This window comes from Rhinolophus ferrumequinum, chromosome 14 (assembly GCF_004115265.2).
Source record: "Rhinolophus ferrumequinum isolate MPI-CBG mRhiFer1 chromosome 14, mRhiFer1_v1.p, whole genome shotgun sequence".
NCBI lineage: Eukaryota > Metazoa > Chordata > Mammalia > Chiroptera > Rhinolophidae > Rhinolophus > Rhinolophus ferrumequinum.
In genome coordinates, this window is record NC_046297.1 from 52,805,531 (window position 1) to 52,830,447 (window position 24,917).

At 33.0% G+C, this 24,917-nt stretch overlaps 1 protein-coding gene across 1 annotated transcript in view; it reads right to left on the reverse strand.

Annotated features, from left to right (window-relative positions):
- Positions 1-24,917, reverse strand: part of CSMD3 (CUB and Sushi multiple domains 3) — a 1,093,095-nt gene that overhangs the window by 778,223 nt on the left and 289,955 nt on the right. Inside the window, exon 5 of the mRNA XM_033126920.1 lies at positions 15,713-15,920. Coding sequence (XP_032982811.1) covers positions 15,713-15,920 — 208 coding nt within the window. The remainder of the gene's footprint in view (positions 1-15,712; positions 15,921-24,917) is intronic.

Consider the following 24,917-nt stretch of genomic DNA (forward strand, 5'->3'; position numbering starts at 1 on the left):
CAGGAAAAAAAAATACATGTTTTTTACCAGGTTTATAGAATAACCATGTCTATAAGTATAATTTCTAGCCAGAGAAATCAAATTTGACTGAAACAGGTAATGCAGATCATATAAATATATTTCCTTCAGTTCCTATTAGGTGAGATTCAATGCAACAGAAAGCCATGATCACATTTTCACCTTCTAAATACCATTTATTTCTACTATGCAACTATGTTATTTTTAAGCAATGAAAGAGAAAATGTGCAAAACCTACTTTTCTGTGTTCCATTTCTCCCACATTGACCTTATATTATGGAAATATGTAAATACAAGTAACAACACAATATTGTATCTCATATTGCTATTATTGATCCTTGAATCCTCAAATAAATTTTATACGCTATATGAAAAAGCTTACCTATCTTTTAAATGTGCTCTGAAAATCACTTTTTATTAATTTCCTAAAAATACTATCACAAACTAGGTGTCTTAAAACAACAGAATCGTATTGTCTCACAGTTATGGACATTACAAGTTCAAAATCAAGTGTTACAGGGTTATGCTCTGTCGGAAGGCTTTAGTGAAGAATCCTTCCTTGCTCGTTCCTAGCTTTTGGATGAATTGCCCACAATCCTATCCTTCCTTCGCTTATAGATGCATCATTCCACCCTCTGCCTCATCATCACATGTCCCTCTTCCCTGTATCTCAGTATCAAAATTTTGCTTTTCTAGGACAACAGTAAATGGATTAGAACCCATTTTAATGTAATCTGACCTTATATTGACTTGACTATATCTGCAAAGACCCAGTTTCCAAATAAGGTCACATTCACAAGTGCAAGGAGTTAGGGCCTGAACATATTTTTGAAGGGGGCACAACTGCACTCCTTAAATGCTCCTAAAAGTGGGGAAAAAAGTGATAATTTGTCCTAATGGAAACAGCGTGGGCACAGATTGAAGGTAAATGGCCAAAACACCCTTGAACACCGAGTTAGGTTCTACAATTTCTGTGTAATTTTCCCTGACAACCACAATCTGAATGTTTCTACTTTTTCTGAACTCTTAACATCTTCTACCTTGTACCTTCTATTTGGGATTTCTAGAGCATTCCTTCAAGCCTATAATACAAAATACAAAACTAAGTTACATATTTTTCTTTTCTTTTTTATGATACTGTAAATTTCTAAAATGTTTACATATAATAGCTACTTCATAGATAATGACTTAAACTCTACATTCCCCATGTTTTATTTAGGGTGAATTTTATACAATTTTATACAAAAAGCTAATATAATAATGGCTTAAAAACACAACACTATATGTGTATCTGTGCAGAAAATTAAATGTAGCTCAAAAAGGTAGCAGTGTAATTACAGCTGACCCTTGAACAATACAACTTTAAGCTGCAAGGTCCACTTATACACTTTTTTTTTTCAATAAACATGTGTACCTGTTTTTATCTGGGGTTGGTAGTCAAAGAATGTGGAGGCTAAAGTGTATGCACTGATCTACACAATTTTATATAGGGGACTTGAGCATTCACAGATTTTGTTATCCGCATTGGGTCCTGAACCCAATTTCCCATAGATACCACAGGACAATTAAGTTTTTAAGGAGTCAAAAGTTATACATGGATTTTTGATTGTGCTGACAGTCAGCATGGCTAACCCCATGTTATTCAAGGTCAACTATGTAAGTACAAGGTAATACCCTTCAGGAAAAATAACAAAAAGATTATCCCAGGATGCTTATTTTTCACTTATGTCTTAGTATATAACATCTTATTATATCAGATCAGTGTGCTTCTATCATGGAGAAGATCATGAAAAATATTGAGTAGTAATAGGAACTATCTGGAAGACAAGTTTTAAACTAAGGAATGTCTGCATTTTTAGCACTGTTTCATTAGTGATCAACACTATAAGATATATGGAGAAGGTAAGAGATTGTAAGATCCATGTGAGCAGCAGTCATAAATATTTTATTAACCAATGTAAATCTATTCCCCAGCACAAAGTCTGATTTGTTTGTTCAATGAATGAGGACTAGATTTTACTTTTAGCATGTAGTATATGTCAAGGCTTCTTTAAGATTTATTTTCCTAGGCGAGTGATGGTTTGTATATATGAGTATATGTATGAAAAATAATTCAAGAACACTCAAACTTCAATGAAGAAGACCTGTGAAGAAACTTAATGAAGAAGGATCAAATATGAATGTTAGGATGTAAAATTTTAATCCAGCAGATCATAACTTGTTCAGTATAAATAGTCAAGGATTGAAAGTCCAAAGGACTAGAAATAGACCCAGCAGTGCGGTCCACCATTCCACAGACTTGATTATTCTTACTACTGTGGCAATGCCACTCTAAAATGGCCAAATATGGCTATGGTAGCTTAGGAAAGTTCATACTAATAACTTCCTTTTCCTGTTTTAATTCTGTGCTCAGCAAGCAAGCTTCTAATTATGTCTTACCATAAATATCTACCTTCAGGGAGAGAATATGTTGCTATGAGGACATAAGTTCTGATACATAAATAACCAAATATCGTTCATTCATTTATGTATTCATTTAATAAGCGTGGGCCATATCATATGCTCTGTACTTGGCCCTAAGTTTGTTAAATTAAATAAATATAGTATCTGACTTCATGGAGATTACAGTATACAAGTGATACAGGCATTGGACAAGTAATTTAAAAGTCTGACGAGTGTTGAAAGATGTGGACAGTAATGTGGAATTATAGCTAGAAGATTTTACCTACTGTACATACTCAGCGAAGACATACAGAGGAAGTAATTTTTAATCTGTGATTAGCAGAAGGAATAGACAGTCAAGTGAAAAAGGAGAGGGAGGGGTAGAACATTCAGGAAAATTAAATAGCATATGCAAAGGTCTTAATTATGTCCTATTTTAGAAAGGATGTCATTATTAGTGGAGCATGGGAAGCAAGAGTGGGAGTAAAGATGAGAATGTGGTGAATACCTAAACTAGCATCCTATCTTATGTGAGTTTGGTTAATGTCACCCTGCTTTAACAAGGTAGATTCAGTTTTGTTATGATTGTCAAAATACATGATCTTATTCTAAAAAGCTTTTTGGTAACCAACAAGCACTTACTGATTCCTGGTAACACCCCATCCTGTCATGCTCCTTCAATCAACCACTAAAGAAATGCAACAATTACAAAAAGAACAATCCGTGAAGTTTTGGAATTTATCATTCTAAGTGGTTATAGTATCTGAGAAATTGTACTGGTGAAAGAAAGAAGTTTTAAAAATAAAGTAAAAGAAAAAAATCCTATTAAATATATTATGACAAAGGTAAATTAACTTCAAAGACATTACTAGAAACATATGTACCTGTGTGTATATCTAATTTATTAAATTAATATTAAGAATGTCATGAATATGTATACTTTATCTGGGGCTTCAGCAAGGCATTTCTACTAACTCTAATGATTTTACTTATGCTTATTAAAATACTAGCATCTGAAAAACACCTTGAAATGTTAAGTATTTGTTTTTAAAATATTATCTTATCTAGTCTTTCCTTGAGTGATATTCTACTCTACTTCTTAAGCGAACTGAAAGTATGACTAGAATTTTCTTTGATAACTGAATTTCTATTTTGAATCAGCATCCTTTTGAGGATGTTCATGAACTCTAATTTAATTGAAAATATTGCTTAAAAACAAAATAAAATAATTTATAAAAAACCTTCCCCAATCACAAATCCTTTAAAGTTTAACACTTAACACACATAGTTTTATTTTTATTTTTTTCCCGTTTCTAAGATACCCACGGTTTCAACCTATTGTTTCCTGAAAACCTACACAACACATTTGGCACTATGAGACAAAAATTCAAACTTGGAAAAATCTTTGTTCTTTTTCTCAAAACTTACAACATGGTTAGAAGATAGACAGGTTGTAACTTTCCTGAATAGTACAGAAATCACACACCTTAGAATCACATGACAAATGGAGGTGAATTTCTTTTCAACCACTGGGGCAAATGTTTCAGGCCGATTTAAACAGATTTCAATTGCTGACAATTACCCCACAAAACTGGGATTAGACATTAAATTTCAACCTAGCTGAGCATATATCTTAATATTGCACATTAGGCATGTGTTTCCTTGATAACTCCCTGAGTCATACCTCCATAGGGGAGTTCTTTGGTGGCCTATTGTGCTTTTCAGGTACTTCCACTCTCCCATCGCAGTGCATAATTTTCACTCAACATGACCCAAATCTTCTTCCTCTGCTCTTATATTAGTTTAATATATTCCTAGAACAATTTAGTAATCTTTTTTTCATACACCTGGCCAGTCCCTATTTTGTCAAAAGAGATTTTTTGTTTGTTTGTTTGTTTGTTTGGTTTTTGTTTATTACCAATCACTTAAGTCTAAACAAAGACAACTGTTACTGTGGAAAAATTCTGAGTTAAGCTCTTCTTTTTCATTTCCCCAAAAGAGTTTTGGACTGAGAACATAAATTGTAATCTCTAAGTCATAAAGTTAATGATATATTGAATACTGGCATGCTATTTTCTATAAAGCAAAACTATAACTATTATATCTTGTTGAATACATGGATGAAAAGAGCCTGAACATATTTTACTTCATGAAATATAATGGAAATTAATTTTTAAATACGCATTACTTTCAAATACAGAAGATGCTGAGTGTTGTCAAAATTGTCTGGTTCAATGTGGAATAGTGAAAATATGACTAATGTCTTCACTCTTTTCTTTATATACCCATTGTAATTTGACATTCCAGTTTCCTCCATGAGTCTGTCATCTGTTTTCTCTTGGGGGAAGAAGAAAGAAAGAAAGAGAGAAAGAGAGGAAGAGAGGAAGAGAGGGAGGGAGCGCGGGAGGGAGGGAAGGAGGGAGGAAGAGAAAGAGAGAGAGAGAGAGAGAGAGAGAGAGAGAGAGAGAGAGAGAGAGAGAGAGAAAGAAAAATTCCTTCCATTTTGTAAGATCCATCCTTTCTACTCTTCCATGTTTAATCCAGAAAACAAAACAAAACAAAACAAAAAAAAGAAAAAGGCCCTGGTTTTCCTAATCATTATGACTGTTGACTGTATTTAAACTATGTGAATTAATGTACAAAGGTACGTTGAACAGAAAAATGAGTGTTCAGCAAAAAAATTGGAGTCATCGAAGCAGAGAGAGGCATTGCAGAAAACTATGACTTATAAACAAAGTCTTCCACTGCTCAATCAGAAGTAAGTTCAAAATCGGTTTTAAGGCTTAATTTCTACGCTTTAGTTTTTCTATGTACTTAATTAATTTGGAATCTATGGCATCAAAGCACTTTGAGGATAAAAATTTGCTTGTAAGTTTTGGAGAGTCATAAAACCGTTTTCTGTATAAGAATTAATCAAGTTAGGCATTAATCAAGATTTATCAAAATTATTAAAGGATGAAGAGAGTTACAGAAGGTGATTGTCAAAAGAAATGGTTAAATCAAGAATTATGGTTACACTTTATTTAACTAGAATAAAATTATTCAGATAAATGTCCTGTCAAAACGATAATATGTGACATATTTCAAAGCTTTTAAAAAACTCAATCTAAGGTATTTGTGTATTAGAAACATATAATCCAGGATATGATAATCTATAGATAAGCTTATACTATATTCTACCGGTTTTTAGATTCTCACTTAGTATTTGTTTCTTCTTATGCAAGCTCTCAGGAATAAATGGCTTAATATTAACGTACAGATAAAACTTACAGAAGAAAAATGGTGTGCTTACAAAAGGCAAAATCCATTGGAAGTCACTTCCTTCCGTCCCCCAATAACTCCAGCCTCCTTCTCCATGTCCCTAACATCCCATGCCCAGGTAGTGCCATTGTCTGTCTTTTTATACTTGTATCTAACTTTCTGAGCAATGTTGTAAAAATATGCAAGCTCATCAATTGTCGCCACTACAAACTCATGTTGTAAAATCCCAACTGGATTCAAAATACTGCCCAGCAATACTCAATTTCCCTAGTTGTTTGTTTTCCAATTTTCTATAGAAGGTATTTCAAAAAATTCCCACTCTCCTCAAATACGCTAACCTATCACCTCCTTTCACTTTCAGTAGATGACCTTACCTCTTTGGTCAGAGGGAAGATAGAAACCGAAAGAGAATGTATCTCAATATTTGGTCACTAAACTTGTACATTTAAATGCATATACATGAGTTTTTTTCACACTTTTCACACAGTTTCAGAGTTGTGGTGGGTCTGGGTAACAATCATGAGAGTACTTTATTAAAGTGCAAAGGAGGTGAAGAAAGCAAGAGATTATGAAAAGGGCATACTGGAACTCCCTCATAAATAGTAGTGACAAACAAGATGGTGTTTGATTTTGATGGATTAAACAAGATCATGAAATTAGTTATAAATTTCATATACTAGAGCTTTGGGTGAATTTTAGAGATTTGTACCATTTTATAGTCTTTATGAAAGATCACACAATGTGAAAAAAAAAGTGGAATTAGATATGACATACCGTGTTTCCCCGAAAATAAGACCTAGCCCGGCCATCAGCTGTAACACGTCTTTTGGAGCAAAAATTAATATAAGACCAAGTCTTATTTTACTATAATATAAGACCCGGTCTTATATTATATTATTATATTAAATTATTATGCTACATAAGACCGGGTCTTATATTAATTTTTGCTCCAAAACACACATCAGAGCCGATGGTCCAGCTAGGTCTTATTTTTGGGGAAACGGTATATATACAGAGGATGCCAAAAAAATGTGTACACATTTTAAGATAGGCAAAAAAAGTATTAAAATTGTAATAGTCAATATATACCAATAACAAAAGATTAATACCAGTCACGTTTGATTTCTGTAATTACAAGAGGTGCTCAAAGTGGTTACCATCAGTGTAATTTTAATACAGTTTTTTCCTTTCTGAAAATGTATATACATTTTTCTGGCACCCTCTGTATATACACATGAAAATTATATTTTTTTATTTTATATATACACTTGTTTTTAATGACAAAGATGTGAGGTACATTTAACAACTAATATTTTTGCACCTTACAAAAACAGAGAGGAAATATTTTGTATTTAAATGTAAGTGGCCTGGTTAGAAACCTTTGAAAATGCTTCTCTCAGTATTCACCTGATATTTATGCTAACTATGGTCTCATCTATCATGTAACTCTTTCTTTTCATTGATAAGTAAGACTTACGTACATTGTTTAACTGTTCTTGCTACACTCCTAACTGGGTTTCCTTGAGGCAGAAAAAATATATATTGAAGGGTACTGAAAATAGTAAATTACCCATACTGGGCAGTCTAAAATACCTAGAACAAATTTCAAATTCTTTTGAGCAAAAATATATTTAAATATGAACACAATCTATAATAGCAACTTCAGCCTATATTTGAAAACAATAATCCATGCTATGATATTTATATGTCAAAGTTTCAGGTTTTTAAAATGGTTTATTGACAAACAGTATATTTTTATTAGAAAGCCTTGGCTAGATGCATAATAACAAGAGGTACATTTATCAAAAAAATAAAGAGATCTAAATTCTCATCTTGAATTTTCAATACAGTATATACATTGAGCCTTAGGAGTCATCACCCTCAAAGGGCTCAACTGAGGAGTAGGATCTTGAAAATCCCTTCTGGCTCTAATGTCTTATCATTTTATGAGTACTCTATTTAATTTGTTTAAACAGAGCAAAGTGTGATGAAGAATGGATAAAGAAAATGTGGTATATACATACAAAAGAATATTAGCCAACCTTAGAAAAGAAGGTAATCCTGCCATGTTTGACGACATGGATGAAACTGGAGAACATTACGCAAGTGAAACCAGCCAGTCAGAGGACACACATATCTGTATATATGCATATACAGTGGTACCTCGGTTTTCTAGCATAATCCGTTCCAGAAGACAGTTTGAGTTCTGAAACGTTCGAAAACAGAGACACGGTTTCCCCATAGAAAGTAATGCAAAATGGATTAATCCATTACAGACCTTTAAAATCAACCCCTAAAACTGCAAATTTAGCATGAATTTTATTATCTTATTATACCATAGATCCATAAAATTTACGGCGTTCATAAACCGAAATGTTCGTCAACAGAGATGTTCGAAGACCGAGGTACCACTGTATCTGTATCTATATCTGCATGTGTATATAGCATATATGTGTGCGTGTGCATGTGCGTGTGTGTGTGCATGTGCGTGTGTGTGTGTGAGTGTGTGTGTGTGTGTGTGTGTGTGTGTGTGTGTGTTGTGTACTGCTGAGTCAGGTTCCTAAGTCCTGGAAACCCTAGAAGTGAGTTATGTCCACAATGTCCTATTCTCAAGAACCCTACTCAGCTCCTGTTAACTCATTCCTATAGCTTCCTCTACAGAGTAAATTCATCTCATATTTGGTCTTCCTCGTTTCCTGCTGCTTTCTAAATTTTCCCAGAATTACTGTCTTTTCCAAATTCTGCCTTCTCATGATGTGCCCAAAGCAGGATAACTTCAGTTTTGTCATTTTTGCTTCCAGCAAATGTTTCAGGCTTAATTTGCTCTTGGACCCACTTGTATGTCTTTCTGGTGGTCCAGCATATCCACAGAGTTCTCTAACACCATATTTCAAATGAATTGTGTTTTTGTTTGTATTTTTTGTTTTGTTTCATTTTCTATTAGCCTTCTATCCTGCACAATTTTCACATTCTTGTATAGTAATTGGAAATACAAGGGTGTACGTGATCTTAGCCTTGATTTCTAATAACACAGGTCTGCTCTTGATGATCTTTGAGATTGTTCTTTTGAGTCTCAATCTTCTCTTGATTTCTCAGCTGCAGTCTTCATTTGAATTGATGACTGAATCAAGGTAAGCAAAACCTTTAACTATTTCAATATCTATCTATCTATCTCTATATATACTCATATACACACAAAGATATACATATATGCATATTCATATGTATGTACACATATAGACATATCTGTATCAATACATATCAGGATAGACACACATATATATAAAACACTAGTGCATATACATTTTCTTTGGAGGAACTGAATCAGTAAAAACAGTATGGCAAGGATTTCTATGTATTGCCTAATATTTCCCCTTTTCTTTTATAATAGTAGGATTTCAGCTGGGCAAAGACAACCCAGAATAAGAATTACACTTCCTTCTGTCTCTTACAACCAAGTGGCTGTGTAACAAAATTTTGGCCAACAAATATAAGCAGAAGTAGTAGAAAATGCAAGAGAAAATATAGGACAGCAACCAGAACTTTATTTAGGAGAAAGTTGATAAGACAGTTGATGAAAACCCTTAGCCCTTCCTTTCCCCTATTCCTCTTCCTACTGTCTGGACTGTAAACTAAATGGCTGAATTTTGGACATAATATGATCTTTGGCATGAAGGCCACCCACAAATATAACAATAATATAAAATAATCCTGGGTTTTTAGACATTAGGGTCACCCATAACTACCTTGTAGACCTATCTCCAGAGTTTTACATTAAATATATATATATATATATATATATATATATATATATATATATATATATATATCAAGATTGTTATTGTTTGTACTTTACATTACTATTATTTTTTTAATAACAGAACCTAACCCAAATTCATGTATATGACCTCAATCAAATAAAAAACAATCATGGAAAAAAGGTGAAAATAGATGATCAACTTATGTCCTTTTTTTTATAAATGAAAAAAATCATTTATTCATTTCACAAATGCATATAAAATACCTAAGGTGAGAAATGTACAGTTCTAGACATTACATGTAACTTGAGATCCAAGTTCTCATTATGATTCTGTTATTTTAGTAAAGTCGTGTATATGAATAGAAATAAAGTAAGAGAGCAAGTAACGATCACCATGAGAAAAATTGCAGTCTTAAGATCACTGAAGCCATGGAAATTTATGCAAATTCCAAAACAGAGTGAATCAAAATAGAGAAAACAAGACAAAAGCTAGGTAGTTGCCAGCATATACAGAAAGGATGAAAGAAGAAAAAACACCCAAAAAAGGCTCTGAAAAGATATAGTCAGTAAGTAGTAAGAGAAGGTAAAGAAATGACTTTATATTAACAAGGATGATAGATATTCTGGAAAAAAGGAAATGATCAACAGTCAAATGTTGCAGATAACTAAGATATCATTAGTCACTTGGAAAAAGGTAGTAGTTCTAAAGAAATGGTGGGACAAATGAAGTTATAGCTAGTTGAAGAGTGATCGATTGGGGAGAAAAACCTGAGGGTATTGAAGAGAATTAAGAAAATTGTGGGCATGATATTCTAGTAGGTGAGAAAGAATAAAATCTAGAGCACAAATGAAGGTACTAGTTTAGGTGGGAGTCAGCCTATAATGGAAATATGTGTGACTAAATTTATCAGTTCAAATTTAAATATTTATCATTACATTACATTAAGTGTAAATAAATGTGCATAAATAATTTAAAGAAACCATAAAATATGCTATGTATTTTCTAGCATTCTTAATTTGCATAAAATTAAACAGGTTTTCCTATGTTATGTGATCTGAATGTTTTTATTAATCTGATTTTTATAACTGTATTCATTCCTTTAACTTTAGTCAATACTTCATTTTTTATGACTTCCAAATTCTTATTCCTATTCAATCTACCTGTCATAATTAAGTTGGACATTCGCAACTTCTGGGGGACATGTTTTGTGGAAATCTGCTTCACCTCAACCCTTCACCTTACAAAATGAACTAATTTCTCCTCTGGTTCCAATATATTAAAGAGTGTTCCTGATGTCTCTATTATTATGTCTCTTTTGTCATCAAATCTGAAAAGTTACAATTATTATAAAATCCTTTAGTACCCTCTCTGATATTCAATCACTCATTCTTCTTTGAATGGTTCTTTGACAACAAGCCTTTGCTCTTTTGTTACTATATGCAGAGCTTCAAAATTGATTAAACTCATTATAAGCTGTATCATGGAGTAGTCTCCCACCTAATCGTTTAATCTTCATTTTCTTGATATGCCTCACTTTCTATTTACTGCATCTTTTTCCTCCTTCCTTCCTTTCACAAACACATGTTTAAAGGAAAAGATTCACTATTTCCAGTTCCTCACTTTACTTCAGCAATTCTCCCCACTCTCTCCATCACCAACTTTCTGTACTCTCAAGGGTCACTTGATCAGCATAAACACATTGTTTTACCTCTTTCAATTAATGAATTAACCAAAAATCAAAATTTCTTTTGACCCTACCCCCTCCTTTAGCTATTGCCCTATTTCTCTGGTCACCTTCATTTGCAAAAGTCCCTGATAGGCTCATTTATATTAATTATCTATAATTTATCTTCTCCAAATCTCTCTTAAAACCACTCAGTTAAGTCTGTCACCCACAAAACTGTTTCATCATAGTAATCAATGACATCTGTATTACTAAATCCAATGATCATTTTTGGAGCTCCTCTTATTAGCTTAGCACTAGCATTTGACACAACTGATCAGTTCCTTCTCCTGGATGTATTTTCTTCTTTGGGCTTTCAGGAAACCACACTCTGCGGTTTTCCTCCTATCACTTTAACTCTCCATTTAGCTTTGCTGACTTTTTAGTGTTGGAGTGTCCCAGGACTCAGTTCTTAGTCTTTTTATCTTTTCCTGTATTAATAATCACTTCCATTTCTAGACGTCTAAATGTACATCTCTACACCCATACTTTTTGAACTGAGACTTGTATATCCAAATACCTCTTTAAAATCTTTACAAGAATGTTTATTAGTTATCTCAAAGTTAACATGTCCAAATTAAGCTCCAGATCATCTCTCCAAAAATGCTTCATCAATAACCTTCTCACTATTAGTTAATGGATATTGCATTCCCTCAGTTCTGGCCAAAAAACCTTAGAGCTATCTTTGTGTCTTCTTTTTCTCCAACTCCACATCTCATCAGTGAGGAAATTTTCTTAATTTTATCTTGAAAATCTATCAATTTCTCATCACCTCCACTGCTATTTTCTTAACAATTATTCATCTTAACAATTATCTTACCTAGATTACTGTATATAATGTCTGTTTTTCTACTTCTCCTTTCTACATCTTACTTGTATTGGTTATTATTTATTGTCTTTTTACCCTAATAGAGCATAAGTTCTGCAGAAGCCAGCCTTTCCAGTCCTTTGTTCACGGATGCATTTAGAACAACGACTGCCATGTAACAGAAACCCAAATATGCAACTACTGAATGAATACTGAATGAATGTTCTAGTGAGAATCCAATAAAATTAAGTTTGGAAACAAATTTAAAGAGTATTTAATCCAACTCTCCTTTCAAGGCTCTGTAAATAAGGCAATACCTAGTTACCTTCCACCTCATTGCCCCTACCATAGCACCTAAGCAGGTAATGCCAAGCAATATTAGAGATGAGAGAAGCCTTGGATAGCGCAGATGAGGAATCTGAGATCTAGGGATGTGACACTGACTTATCCAGTTTCAGTTTCATCTATCAAGATTCAAAGCTGAAAGTAGAACTTAAGTTTTTTGTTGTTGTTGTTGTCCTTGCTAGGTTTTGTTTTGTTTTGTTTTGTTTCATTTTGTTTTACTCTATGTCACTGCAATGGAATCAGTTGACATTCACCAAGCCTCATAAAATTTAATCATGCAGTAATAACTGAGTGGGTCCCATGCATTCCTGTGGGATCGTGATTGGCACTGCTGACCATTGTTATTGTAAGTAAATACACACTTAATGACTTAGCACATACAGCTTGTAAGGGAGGCACTGGCTACCTGTTAATATTCTCTGTTCTGCATGATTATTGGACTGGCTCAGTCTATGTTGCCAAAGTCAAACACAGGCTACAGTAAGTCCTGCATCACTGTCTGAGCTTCACAAACAAAATTGTAATGTACAGTAGCTAGTGGCAAATTCCAAGTCCCTCAATGAAGGAACTGAAGTCAAAGAAACCTTTTGCAATTTTAATCAAAATAATTTGAATGTCTCCCCTATTCACACTTCCCTTTTAAATTCTATTACAAATTGACAATGTTACAGGAATAATTGACACTCATAAGAACCAATGTCATGCCACCTGAAATAAAATGGCTAATTTTGATGACCATGTCATTAAAAATGTATGAGAATATTAAAGGACTTAAATAGATTAAAGGGTCAAGATTAGATGTAAAGTTTTACTTTCATTATTCACAGATCATTTTATATATCAATTCTATAACTAATACACTAAAAGAATGTTGTTTTATGATATTTAAGTGACCATCTTCACTATTATTAATTTGACACTATGTATCTTTAAATTGGAATTGATGGAAATATAATAGTTTGGTAATTTCTATCATTTTTCATGAAAAGTGCCAAAGATCTTGTTGATGTTATAGTATATAATCAGGATTTTGATGAGTCTATCTAAACATTTACTGTAATACTAAATTGAAAAGACAGTAAAACAATGAAATCTCTTAGTTACTATTTTATTCCTGAGGAAGATGAAAATATTAAGTGGTCCAGTGTCATTATAGGAGAAAATGGAGAGAAAAACAATTTGTGGATCTGAGGCTATTATTGGACAACCTACATTGTTCTAAAATCAGAAACATACAAATAGATGTTTGCATACAAAAGAAAGATACAAATCATTACTAATAATGTTTAATCTAAAAAGAAAAAGTGACTATATGAACATAAATAGGGATACTATGATCCCCAGAGCAAATGTGTTAGATTTGGTTTCTAGAGTTCAGTGGTAACAATGGAACAGGTGCTTCAAAACATTGTTTTCTAATTTCATTCATTATATCTAGGAGTCAAATATGTTGCTAGTTTAAAAACGTCCATTTTTAATGGATCACTTGTATACTGAACAATATTATAATTATTTGAAAATCCATTACATCATCTACATTTATGACTCAAATATGTACCACTCTAGAAGTAGCAATTTCTAAAACATTTTTTTTTAATTTGCTAACATTTTATCACAATTCTGCTAGGTTTATTGTACCCAGATCTTAACTCATCATGAGAAGAGTTAAAGTTATATAACCCTCAGTATTAGGGTCTGAAGGTAGAGGAAAATACAAACAAAAAACAAAGTGGATACAGTAAAGTGTGTCATTTTTCTCTTAAAAGGTATGTATTAAGATGATAGAAATATTTGATACTTTTGCTGAAGCCTAGCCAACTATAAATATATATGTTTTAAAAGTCTACCTAACACCCTTTCATCAGCAGTTCACAATGTTGTCTAATCTTCTTTGCACTTCTCTTGTCTGTGTGATTCCTTATTCCCTTAGATTGTCTCCTGTCTCTCTGAATAAACTTCTTTAGTCTCCTTTGATGGATAATACTCCTAAGCCTGGGTATTATATATTACTGATACTCAGATTCAATCCTAGTCTTCTCCAGTCTTCTCATTCAATCCTGTCTCTATCTAGCCATTCTTACCAATGTCTAGTGGTTCAGTTACCATCAAAATCAATGACATATCAGTTATGCTTCTACTCAGAGCTCCTGAATCATATCGACAGATATAGTTATTTATTAAATAGCTTCAATATCATGTCTCAAAGATATTTCAAACAAATATAGTATAAAACAAATTACAATATCCATAGCATTCCCGCTGCAAATTTGACCTTCATTCAACATTTTCCAATATCTCTACTGCCTTTACCAACTTTTTGCAAGTCAGAAAGTGTTTTATCTGAGCACTACCTATTTTATCACTCCTCAATCCATTACAGAAGCTTTCTCATTATAATTCCTGAATATCTCTCAACTCATTTTACTTCTTTATCTCCATCAATACCATCCTAATTCTAGCTACAATGATGTTTTTCTTGGATTACAGCAATCACCTCTTAAGCGATCTTCCCACAAATAATGGAGCCCCACTTCAAAATCAATCTTTACACTTCAGTAAGAGTAATCATTTGAGAATTCAAACCTCTTCATGTAATTGTTTTTCATAAAACAGTTTAATAAGTCTCCACTCTTCTTGTCAAATCCTTTACATGGTTTAAAAGGCTCTTCCTAGCCTAGTGTTTATCTATTGCTTCCCTTCACCAATCTCATCACTCTTTACTCAGTTACTGATTCAGAATCTACTTTGCACTTCAATAATATCAGTGCAAATTTTTAAAATATCATAAAGAGATATGTTCTTTAAAAAATATTATACCCTAAAAGTATGTTCTGAAAACTCAGCAGTGTTCAGGAAAACATGTCTGGAGTCTCTAAAGAAAGAGACCATACTCCCCCAGATCATAGTGTTTAAATTTTCCCTGCAGGTAACAGAGTGCATAAAAGATCTATCTACAAAAAGAAATCCAAATTACTTCCAGGACTTATTCAATTCATTTGAAAAGAACCATCAAGTATGGAACAGCATGCTAAGGAATACAACTATACATTACCTTAGCAACCACTTATTTCCTTACACAAGTTTTGATTAAGTCACATTACTTTTCTTTGAGGGAGTAATAAAGAAATACTGATGGAAAGATCCGTCTTTCAAAGCTCCAGTCGATTTCATATATTAGTACCCTATCTTCAAAATGATCCTTAGTTCTGACAGTTGCCACTTATAATTTTCCTGTTAATCGTAAGTTCTTTGAAATATTTAAACCTTTAAAGGTCCCCATACAGCTGTTCTTTGATCCCCAGTGTGCCTCAGGCAATGATGACAATGCTATGTTAATGGAAACTATCTACTTACCATATCGTAGGTGGTTCAGAACCTTCTATTTCTAAGTAATCATACTTTTCTTCCATTTGGAAATCAGTAAATATGAGTGAAATCGTGTCCCCAGGCTCCGCTACGATGGTCCAAGTGCAGTCAGCATTGTTATGGTACTCATTAGGAAAACTAGGGCTTGATATGATGCCACTGGATCCTCTCATTGTTCCCCCACAGGCATCTTCAGCTGTTAAAAACAAGAATTGTACACTTGAAACCTATATAACATTACTAACCATTGTTGCTCCAATAAACTTTCATTAAAACAGAAAAACGAAAAATAAGGATGAGATGTGAGCTGGTCAGATGTCAGTCATTAGAAGAAATGCAATGCTGTTAACATTGTTGGACAAAACTAACAGTCCAAATGTTATGATACCAAGTGCATATTATCTAATAGACATTAAATAAAATGAGAAGTACATGAAAAATTTTAAGCACATATACGTATATAAAATACAGAGGGTGCCAAAAAATGTAAACACATTTTAAGAAAGGAAAACTGTATCTTGAGATTATAATGCTAAGTGAAATAAGTCAGACAGAAAAAGCACCGAACCATGTGATTTCACTGATGTGTGGTATATAAACCAAAAACAACAAAAGAACAAGACAACAAATGAGAAACAAAAACTCACAGACACAGACAATGGTTTAGTGGTTACCAGAGGGTAAGGGTGGTAGATGAGGGTAAAGGGGATCAAATACATGGTGATGGAAGGAGAACTGACTCTGGGTGGTGAACACACAATGGGATTTATAGATGATGTAATACAGAATTATACACCTGAAATCTATGTAACTTTACTAACAAATGCCACTCAAATAAATTTTAATTAAAAAAAATTGTAATACTATATACTGACAAGAAAAGATGAAATAAGTCATGTTTGACTTCTGCAATTACAAGAGGTGCTCAAAGTGGTTACCATCAGCGTCCAGACACTTCTGATTATGGCGAACTACCGTTTGAGCAATTCTGACCAAGGTGTCCACTTGTATACATTATTTTGGCACCCTGGTATATCTTGACAATTTTACAACCATTAGTTGAAATAACAATGAAAGTAAGTAAAAATCTACACTCCAATTAGATCTCACGTTAATGGAACCAAGATTTTGTTTTCATTAACTGACGAAGTGAGTAAAACAAAAGGAACATTCTTAAGGACTCTGATGAGAAAACTTTAATCATTTTGTACATGTTTATAGGAGAGCTGAGCTTTGCTTTTATTTTTTTAAATGTAGGTAAGTACAAAATAAAGAAAACATTTAAGAGAGAATATAATATAGCTTTTGTCAACGGCATATTTCAAAAGCTATTTAAAATATTTCTTGAAATGAAATTTAAATAAAAATATATCACATATCCAGGAAACTTTAATTAAAGAGAAATAATTTAGTAACCAATATATCTTTGGTAATATAGTCCATATGACTCCATAAGACAATTTAAATATTATTTTCTAGGTATTTATATGATATATAATATTATAAATAAATATTCTACAAACTTTACAGTTGGTCCTATGGTTTCATTTTCCAAAAAGGGTCAAAATTCTTCATGAGTCTACGTTTGGCCAATAGTTTATGCTAACAGAGGGGTTACATAACCAGCTATGTTTAATGTGAAAATGTAAGATAAAGCCCTTGTTTCATAAAGAAATTGAACCTATAAAACTGGTCTTGTCACGACACTGTTTAGTCAAGTTAATAAGTTACTAGCTGACTTGTGCAATAAATTACCTCAAAATTTATGTTCTTGTCTTGAGCCACTCAGGGAATTCTTCTAATTCAAATGTTTGAGAAAAAAAAAAACTGGCTCTATAATGACCAATTATAAAAAACTGGCTCTATAATGAACTATAATACTACTTCATGCAATGACTAACACTCCATAAATTTCATAAATAGAGATGGACAGCATCTTATTTAACTCCATGACAGGCAGGGAACAGTAAAATACTTTGGCACTAAGGATAACTTTATTACTATATTGCATGCATCAAGTAATATTACCCTTTCTGCCCCACTCTTTATCCACTTACCTCCATAATCCATAAATAGAAAACCTAAATATATTACTCTTAAAGGATATTTACATTTCATCACAGACTATGTAAATATGATTTATTTTCATTGTACGCCCTCCCTATTTTAAGTTTGATGAGTAATTAGAATGAACTAATAGTACCATCTATACTAGTGGATACAGTACTATCATTCTCCTGCCAGAACACACAATGCCTTCCTTCAATACCTTAACTTTAGCCTCTGGTAAGCATGTCTTGCTGTCCCCCTTCCCCAACCATAAATTAATTCTACTTTTTTTCTTCTCAGTACCAACACCAAGATTGAGTATTGCTTTGGAAATAAAATGTTACACTATTATATACCTGTAATGTAACTGGTATACAACCTTTTTGAACCAGCTCTGTGAGCTATATATTTCCCTGTCTCTAGATCAAAATCTCAGGCTGGAACATGACATTTCAGCTCACACTCACATTAAAGAAAAAAAAAAAATTCTCCATTTTTAATTTAAAAATCTCAACTCATCATTTAATATGTCCAGTACTGGATAAGTATGTACCTGGGTATGTATACACAAACACACACACACACACACACACACACACACACACACACACACACATTTCATTTGGGTTAAGGTTCTTCACTCCCCTTAGCTTGTGTTTGGCAGACAGGGCAGACAAAAGGAAGAGGGGAGGGCACTTCTTTACCCTTTTCCGTCCTGGAATTTCTGTTCATCTACCCCTACTCAGTGAGCAATCTGTGATTCCTCCTAAAGTTGGAAGTAGGAAGGATCAGGGGACACGAATTCTTTCATTTGCCTGGCACTGATTTGGCACCAATTTCCAAGGGCTTTGGCAGACGATTAAAAAAAGATGGTTCTTTAGCTGTGAACCTTATCACTGAATCCCATAGTTCCAGGGAAACGGATTAGTTCCCTTGTTGTGGGTGAATGTGTCTCTCTGGATGGCTGCTTATATTTCTCCCTCATACCATAGGTACAGAATGGTATTATTTCCACCTTCTTATGCTTCCAGGTGAGCCTCTTCGGCAGGATCTAAGACCATTCCAGGCCAGAAATCCCTCAAAAATTCCTGCATCTGGAACACTCCCCGTATATTCATCCTCTGTGGAAATTCAGTTTCTTCCTAAATGCAGTCCTACGGGTTTGCAATATACATTTAAACATTTCAACCATGGTTTTAATAGTAATACACTGTGTCCTCTAAGCTCCAGGGCACACAAATACATTTCTCTATATGGTCTATTGAAGTTCCTCAATCTAGACTTAAAGAAGAGAAAAATCACCCCAAACCCCTGACACATGAAATGAAGAGCAATTCATAGAATAGCTCACTCCAGTGAAATTCCTATTTTACAGCAAAATAACTTCAACACCCCAAACTGATTGACTTGCACTTGAAAACAAGGATGAGAACGTATATCTTCCATCATTCAAACCAATGTTCTTGCCAAATACTGTGTCAAGTTCTCCGTTCAGAATTGCTACTTGATCTCTTCATTATGACAGAGACGATCACAGAATCATTCTCTGACAGAATTGTCAAATAGATAAAGATTGCTTTTAGTACTTGTTAGGTATACAACATTTTGGCTAGGTGGCCCTACCTCAATGCTAAATCCTTTGTATTGTGATAGGGCCTGGATTTAATATAATATTTACAAAAACAATACATTTTCTGCAATCACTGAGTCTTGAAAGAATGTATTACCTAAGCCAAAATTTTTATTCTATAGTGGAGTTAGAACACATGAATGACAGCATTAGATCAAACTGTGAAGCCCTTAAATCCAGTGCTGTGCTCTTCCGGCTAAGTAACATTGCTTGGTCTCTGGTCAAAGGTAGTTGGTACAAATTCTGTCAATGCTAGGACCTTTATTTTTTATTTTTTTTCACTTGAAGTATAATTGGCATAAAATACCTTATTCATTTCACATGTACATCATAGTGATTCAATATTTACATGCATTATAAAATGATCACAATAAGTCAAGTTACCCTTTGTCACCATAGTCATTACAATGTTATTGACAGTATTCCTTTGTTGTCCATTATATTACATAATTTATTTTATTTTATAACTGGATCTGTGTACATCTTTATCCCATTCCCAAACTCTTTCCATTCTGGTAACCATGGGTTTCTTTCCTGTTTATTAGTCTGTTCCTATTGTTTTATTTCTTTATTTGTTTTGTTTTCTAGATTCCACATCAAGTAAAATCATATGGTATCTGTCTTTCCCTGAATACTAAATACTAAAATAAAAAGTATTTTAGTTTGATGTAATCCTATTTGTTTATTTCAGTTAGCATAATATCCTCTATGTCCACTCATGTTGTTGCAAATGGCAATATTTCATTTTTATGGCTGAATGATATTTAATTGTACAAACATACTACAATTTCTTTATCTATTCATCTATCAGTGGGCACTTAGGTTGCTTCCATATCTTGGCTCTTGTAAATAGTGCAGCAGTGAACACAGTGGTACATCTATCTCTTCAAATTCATGTTTTTGTTTTCTTTGGATAAATACCCAGGAATGGAATTGCTGGATTACATAGTAGCTCTATTTTTTAATTTCTTGAGGAGACTCCATATTGTTTTCCGTAGTAAGTTTACTAAATGCATTCCTACAATAGTGTTCTAGGGTTCTCTTTTTTCCACATCTCGCCAGACTTAGTATTTTTTGACTTTTTGCTAATAGCCATTCTGACAGGTATGAGGCAATATCTCATAGTGGTTTTGATTTGCATTTGTTTGATGATTAGTGATGTTGAGTATCTTTTCATACGCCTGTTGTCCATCTGTATGTGTTCTGTGGAAAAAATATCTATTCAAGTCCTCTGCCAACTTCTTTATTATTTTTTTTTTGATATTAAGTTGTAGAAGTTCTTTATAAATTTTGGATATTAATGCCTTATTGGATATATGATTTGCAAATATCTTCTTCCATTGAGTAGTTTGCCTCTTTATTTTCTTGATGGTTTCCTTCACTGTGCAAAAGTATTTTAGTTTGATGTAATCCTATTTGTTTAGTCTTTCTTTTGTTGTCTTTGCCTGATGACACTAATCCAAGAAAGTATCTTCAAAGCGTTTATTACCTATGTTTTCTTCTGGGAGTTTCAGAGTTTCAGGTCTTAAAATCAAGTCTTTCATCCACTTTGACTTTATTTTTGTATATGGTGGAGACAGTAATACAATTCTTTTGCATGTGGCTGCCCTGTCTTTCCAGCAACATTTATTGGAGAGTCTGTCTTTACTATATTGTATATTCTTGGTCCTTTGTCATAGATTAATTGACCATGTATGTGTGGGTTTATTTTGGGGATATCTATTCTATTCCATTGATCTATGTGTCTGTTTTCATGCCAGTACCATCCTGCTTTTAGTAGTATAAATTTATTGTATAGATTGAAATCAGGAAGTGTGATACCTCCACATTTTTTCTTCTTTTTAAAGATTGTTTGGCTATTGGGTGTCTTGTGGTTCCATATAAATTTTAGGATTCTTTGTTCTAGTTCTATGGTACAACCTTTAAAGACTGAATTAAGAAAAAATAAAAACTCCTAATAAGCAATTACAAGTTGTAAATTAAATCAGTAATTTAAAAATCACCAAAAAACAAAAGTCTAGGAATAGACAGCTTGACAGGTGAATTCTACCAATCATTTAAAGAAAAGTTAATGCATTCCAAAAAACTGAAGGGGAAGAAATACTTCCAAATTCATTTTACAAAGCCAGAATTACCCTGATAACAAAACTGGACAAAGGCAGCTCAAAAAAACAAAAACAAAAACAAAACAAACAAACAAACAAAAACAAAACACCCACACACATTACAGGCCTATAACTCTGATAGACATAGATGAAAAAATCCTCAGCAAAATACTAGGAAACAAAATTCAACATTGCATTAAAAGGATCATATAGTACAATCAAGTGGAGTTTATTATTAAGAAAAGTGTACAGGTTATAAGATTTAAAGTGTGTTAATTTTTTACATATGTGTATTCATGCACATTTATGTAAGCTAGACGATGGCAAGTTTCATGCTAAGTAACTTTCGGAATCAATCTATCGCTAAATGTGGAGAAAACAACCAATTCAGCCAATGGAGAGCAGCATAGTCTTTTAAGAAATAGGATTCAAAATAAAATTAATCCTTAGGACTTGAGATGTATTCCAGTTATCTGGGAGAAATTTTATCAATTACCTCTCAAGGTCACAGTGCACTCAAATCTACTGATAAAAACTATTCCCATTAAATTTAAAATGATATTAAATCTAACTTAATTTACACTTATCATCAAATAATTATTTCCATAGTTTAAAATAATTGAATTTATGTGAACTTGGTAAACAATCTCCTGTAATTCCTTACCTATAGAGCAGGGAGAAAAATCACAAAATAAAACCAAAATTAGTTCTATTTAAGTGCAAAGATGAATGGGAATAGTTCAATATTTCCCCGCAAATGTATTTTTCCTAGAATTAAATTCTATTTACTTTTGAAACAAACACCTGACCTTGTTTTAGCTTCCGGTATGAGATCAACATTGCATTTAAGATACTGTAAATTGGAACTGCCCCCAAACATAGCAGCTAAAATAAATAAATAAATAAATAAATAAATAAATAAATAAATAAATAAATAAATAAAAGACAGCTTCAAAAACCACTAGAACAGTTTTCTGTAACACAGAATTTCAGACACTGATCTCTTACTGTGTGCTCTGCCGTGCTATTAGTTTCTTGTAAAATAGCTTAGGGATGGAAGGTGGATGGTGGTGACAGGAAATGGGTTTACCCACAAAAGAGAAAGAACTGTACATTGTGAAAGATGAATACAATTGATCAAGTACAGAAGTTAGGCATTCAAAACAGTCTTAAACTTTATCATAGGAAAACCTGTAAAAATCTCCCTTGCTAAGTGTCAACCTTCCATCAGCACTATCAGCACTCAAGTAAAATTGCCATCTATGTGGTGTTTGTGTTCCTTCCCAAGACAGGCATCTTTGTTTTCTGCCTCTTAATTAAACTCATTAAATATTACAATACATAATTATCCATTTTATTATATATAGAGGGCAGCACTTTCATTGGTATAGCTGTCCTTGTTCACATTTATTGGTTTTGCCTTATGAATCTTTTATGTTTAAAGAGAAACTTTTCTTTACAAGAGAAGAAAATAGAGCAAGTGGGTAGTTAAATTGCACATCTAGATTGCTATTTTTTATTTTGTGTTTGTCAAGGCACAGCAAATAATCTTGTTGCAAGTTTTGAAGTGGATTTTTTTTATTATGAAGGAAAATTAAAGGATTCTAATAATTTTCATTTCTCAGTCCACCTCTTTCCATACTAAAACAGATGAAATTAAATCCATCTGAGAAACAGATTTATGCAAAATCTGTTCATCATTCAGTCAGCAAAATCATTCATCATTCAGTCAGATGAACACCTCATGGAAAGAGAAAAAGCTATGAATAATGGCATCTCGGCATTGAAGGTTTATTCCTGAATACTCAAATATGCTTTCAAGCAAATAGCCCACATTAATTTACATGTATCTTCGTAAGAGACATGTTAGGAAAATGAGACGGTAAGTTAATGCACTGAGAAAAAAATTAATAAATATGTGGATTTTAGTTAAGTGGTTCATTTTTACATTCAGCTTAAAATGCTTCTCAGCATCTACAAATAAAAAAAATACAAACATTCATTCATAATTATTTAAATGTTTGAAAAAAATTTTAAATCAATAAGGAGCTGTGACAAAGCAACAGGGAGGATATTTACATTCTTTTCTTCCAAAAAAAAATAAAATAAAATAAAAACTGAGCAAAAATACAACCATTATCAAATACTGGAAAAGAGCTATACAGACCAGTGATCCCAGAAAGAAAGAACAACAAAGAACAGCCTGATTTTCTGCCTAGAAGCACATTCTCGTCCATAGACCAGAGTGGGGGATTATAAGTACAACATGGTGTTCTCCCTGAACTGAGTAGACAGTGTTCAGGGAGCATGAGGTGCGTGTAAGTTGTAAGACAGTAGAAACTCTTAAGAAAAAGAGGAGAGGAAGCTCTGCAGAAAAACAATTCACAAAATCTGCATCATGGCCCTATGAATATTTGCTAAATACTAAAAAAATGCATGCAAAAAGTGAAATTCCATGAATTCAGGCAAAAAGAGACTCGGGAACTGGGAGATAAATGGTTCCAAGAAATTACACAGGGCTGGACAGTTTTCAACTTCCTGCAGGTAGGGTGGAGAATCCTCTTTAAATGATCAGAGAATTCGGTAGAAATTTCAGAAGGGACGTATTTCACTAGAAGGGCTAAACTATCCCTAGAGTAAAAGTTACTCTAGAAATGCCCTAACAAAACTTGAAAACAAATCTCAAAAGATACAAACTGAACCAAACACTTCACTGTATACCAGAAAAAAAGCCCAACATCCTTTAAAGGAAGATAACTAAATCCAGACACTCAATAACTTAAAATTCACAATGTTCAACATCCAGTAAAAAATTATTATTCACATCAAAGAGCAGAAAAATACAACCCATTACCAAAAGAAATTCAGTCAACAGAAACAAAAGAAAAAAAAATAGAGATGTTAGAATTAGCAGACAAGGACTTTATAACAAATATTATAACTATGTCCTATTTAAAGCAAGGGTTGGAAACTATAGTCCAGGCTATTGCTTGCCCGTGACCTGTTTTGGTATTGCCTGAGAACTAAGAATTATTTTTATTGGCAGGTCAAAAGCTTGATAATGAAAAGGAGAATAACTGGAAAATGTTATTGCTATTCAGAACTCAAAAGGTAGGAGTTAGTCAATTTGTACCTTTTTTCTCCATATTCAACTTCAATGAAGTTCATTTTTTGCAGATGGCAATATCATATATGTGGAATATTAGAAGGTAGAATAGAAGAGGCTCACCAGATAAAATATACAACTTAAAGTGTAAATTTAGCAAGACCATCAAATACAACGGCAATATGCAAAAATATATCAGCACTAAACAATTAGAAACTGAAATTTTAAAATATTATTTCTAATAAGATAAAATATCAACTATCTAGAAATAAAAACAGTGAAATGTGGAAAGCCTAAGTAAAT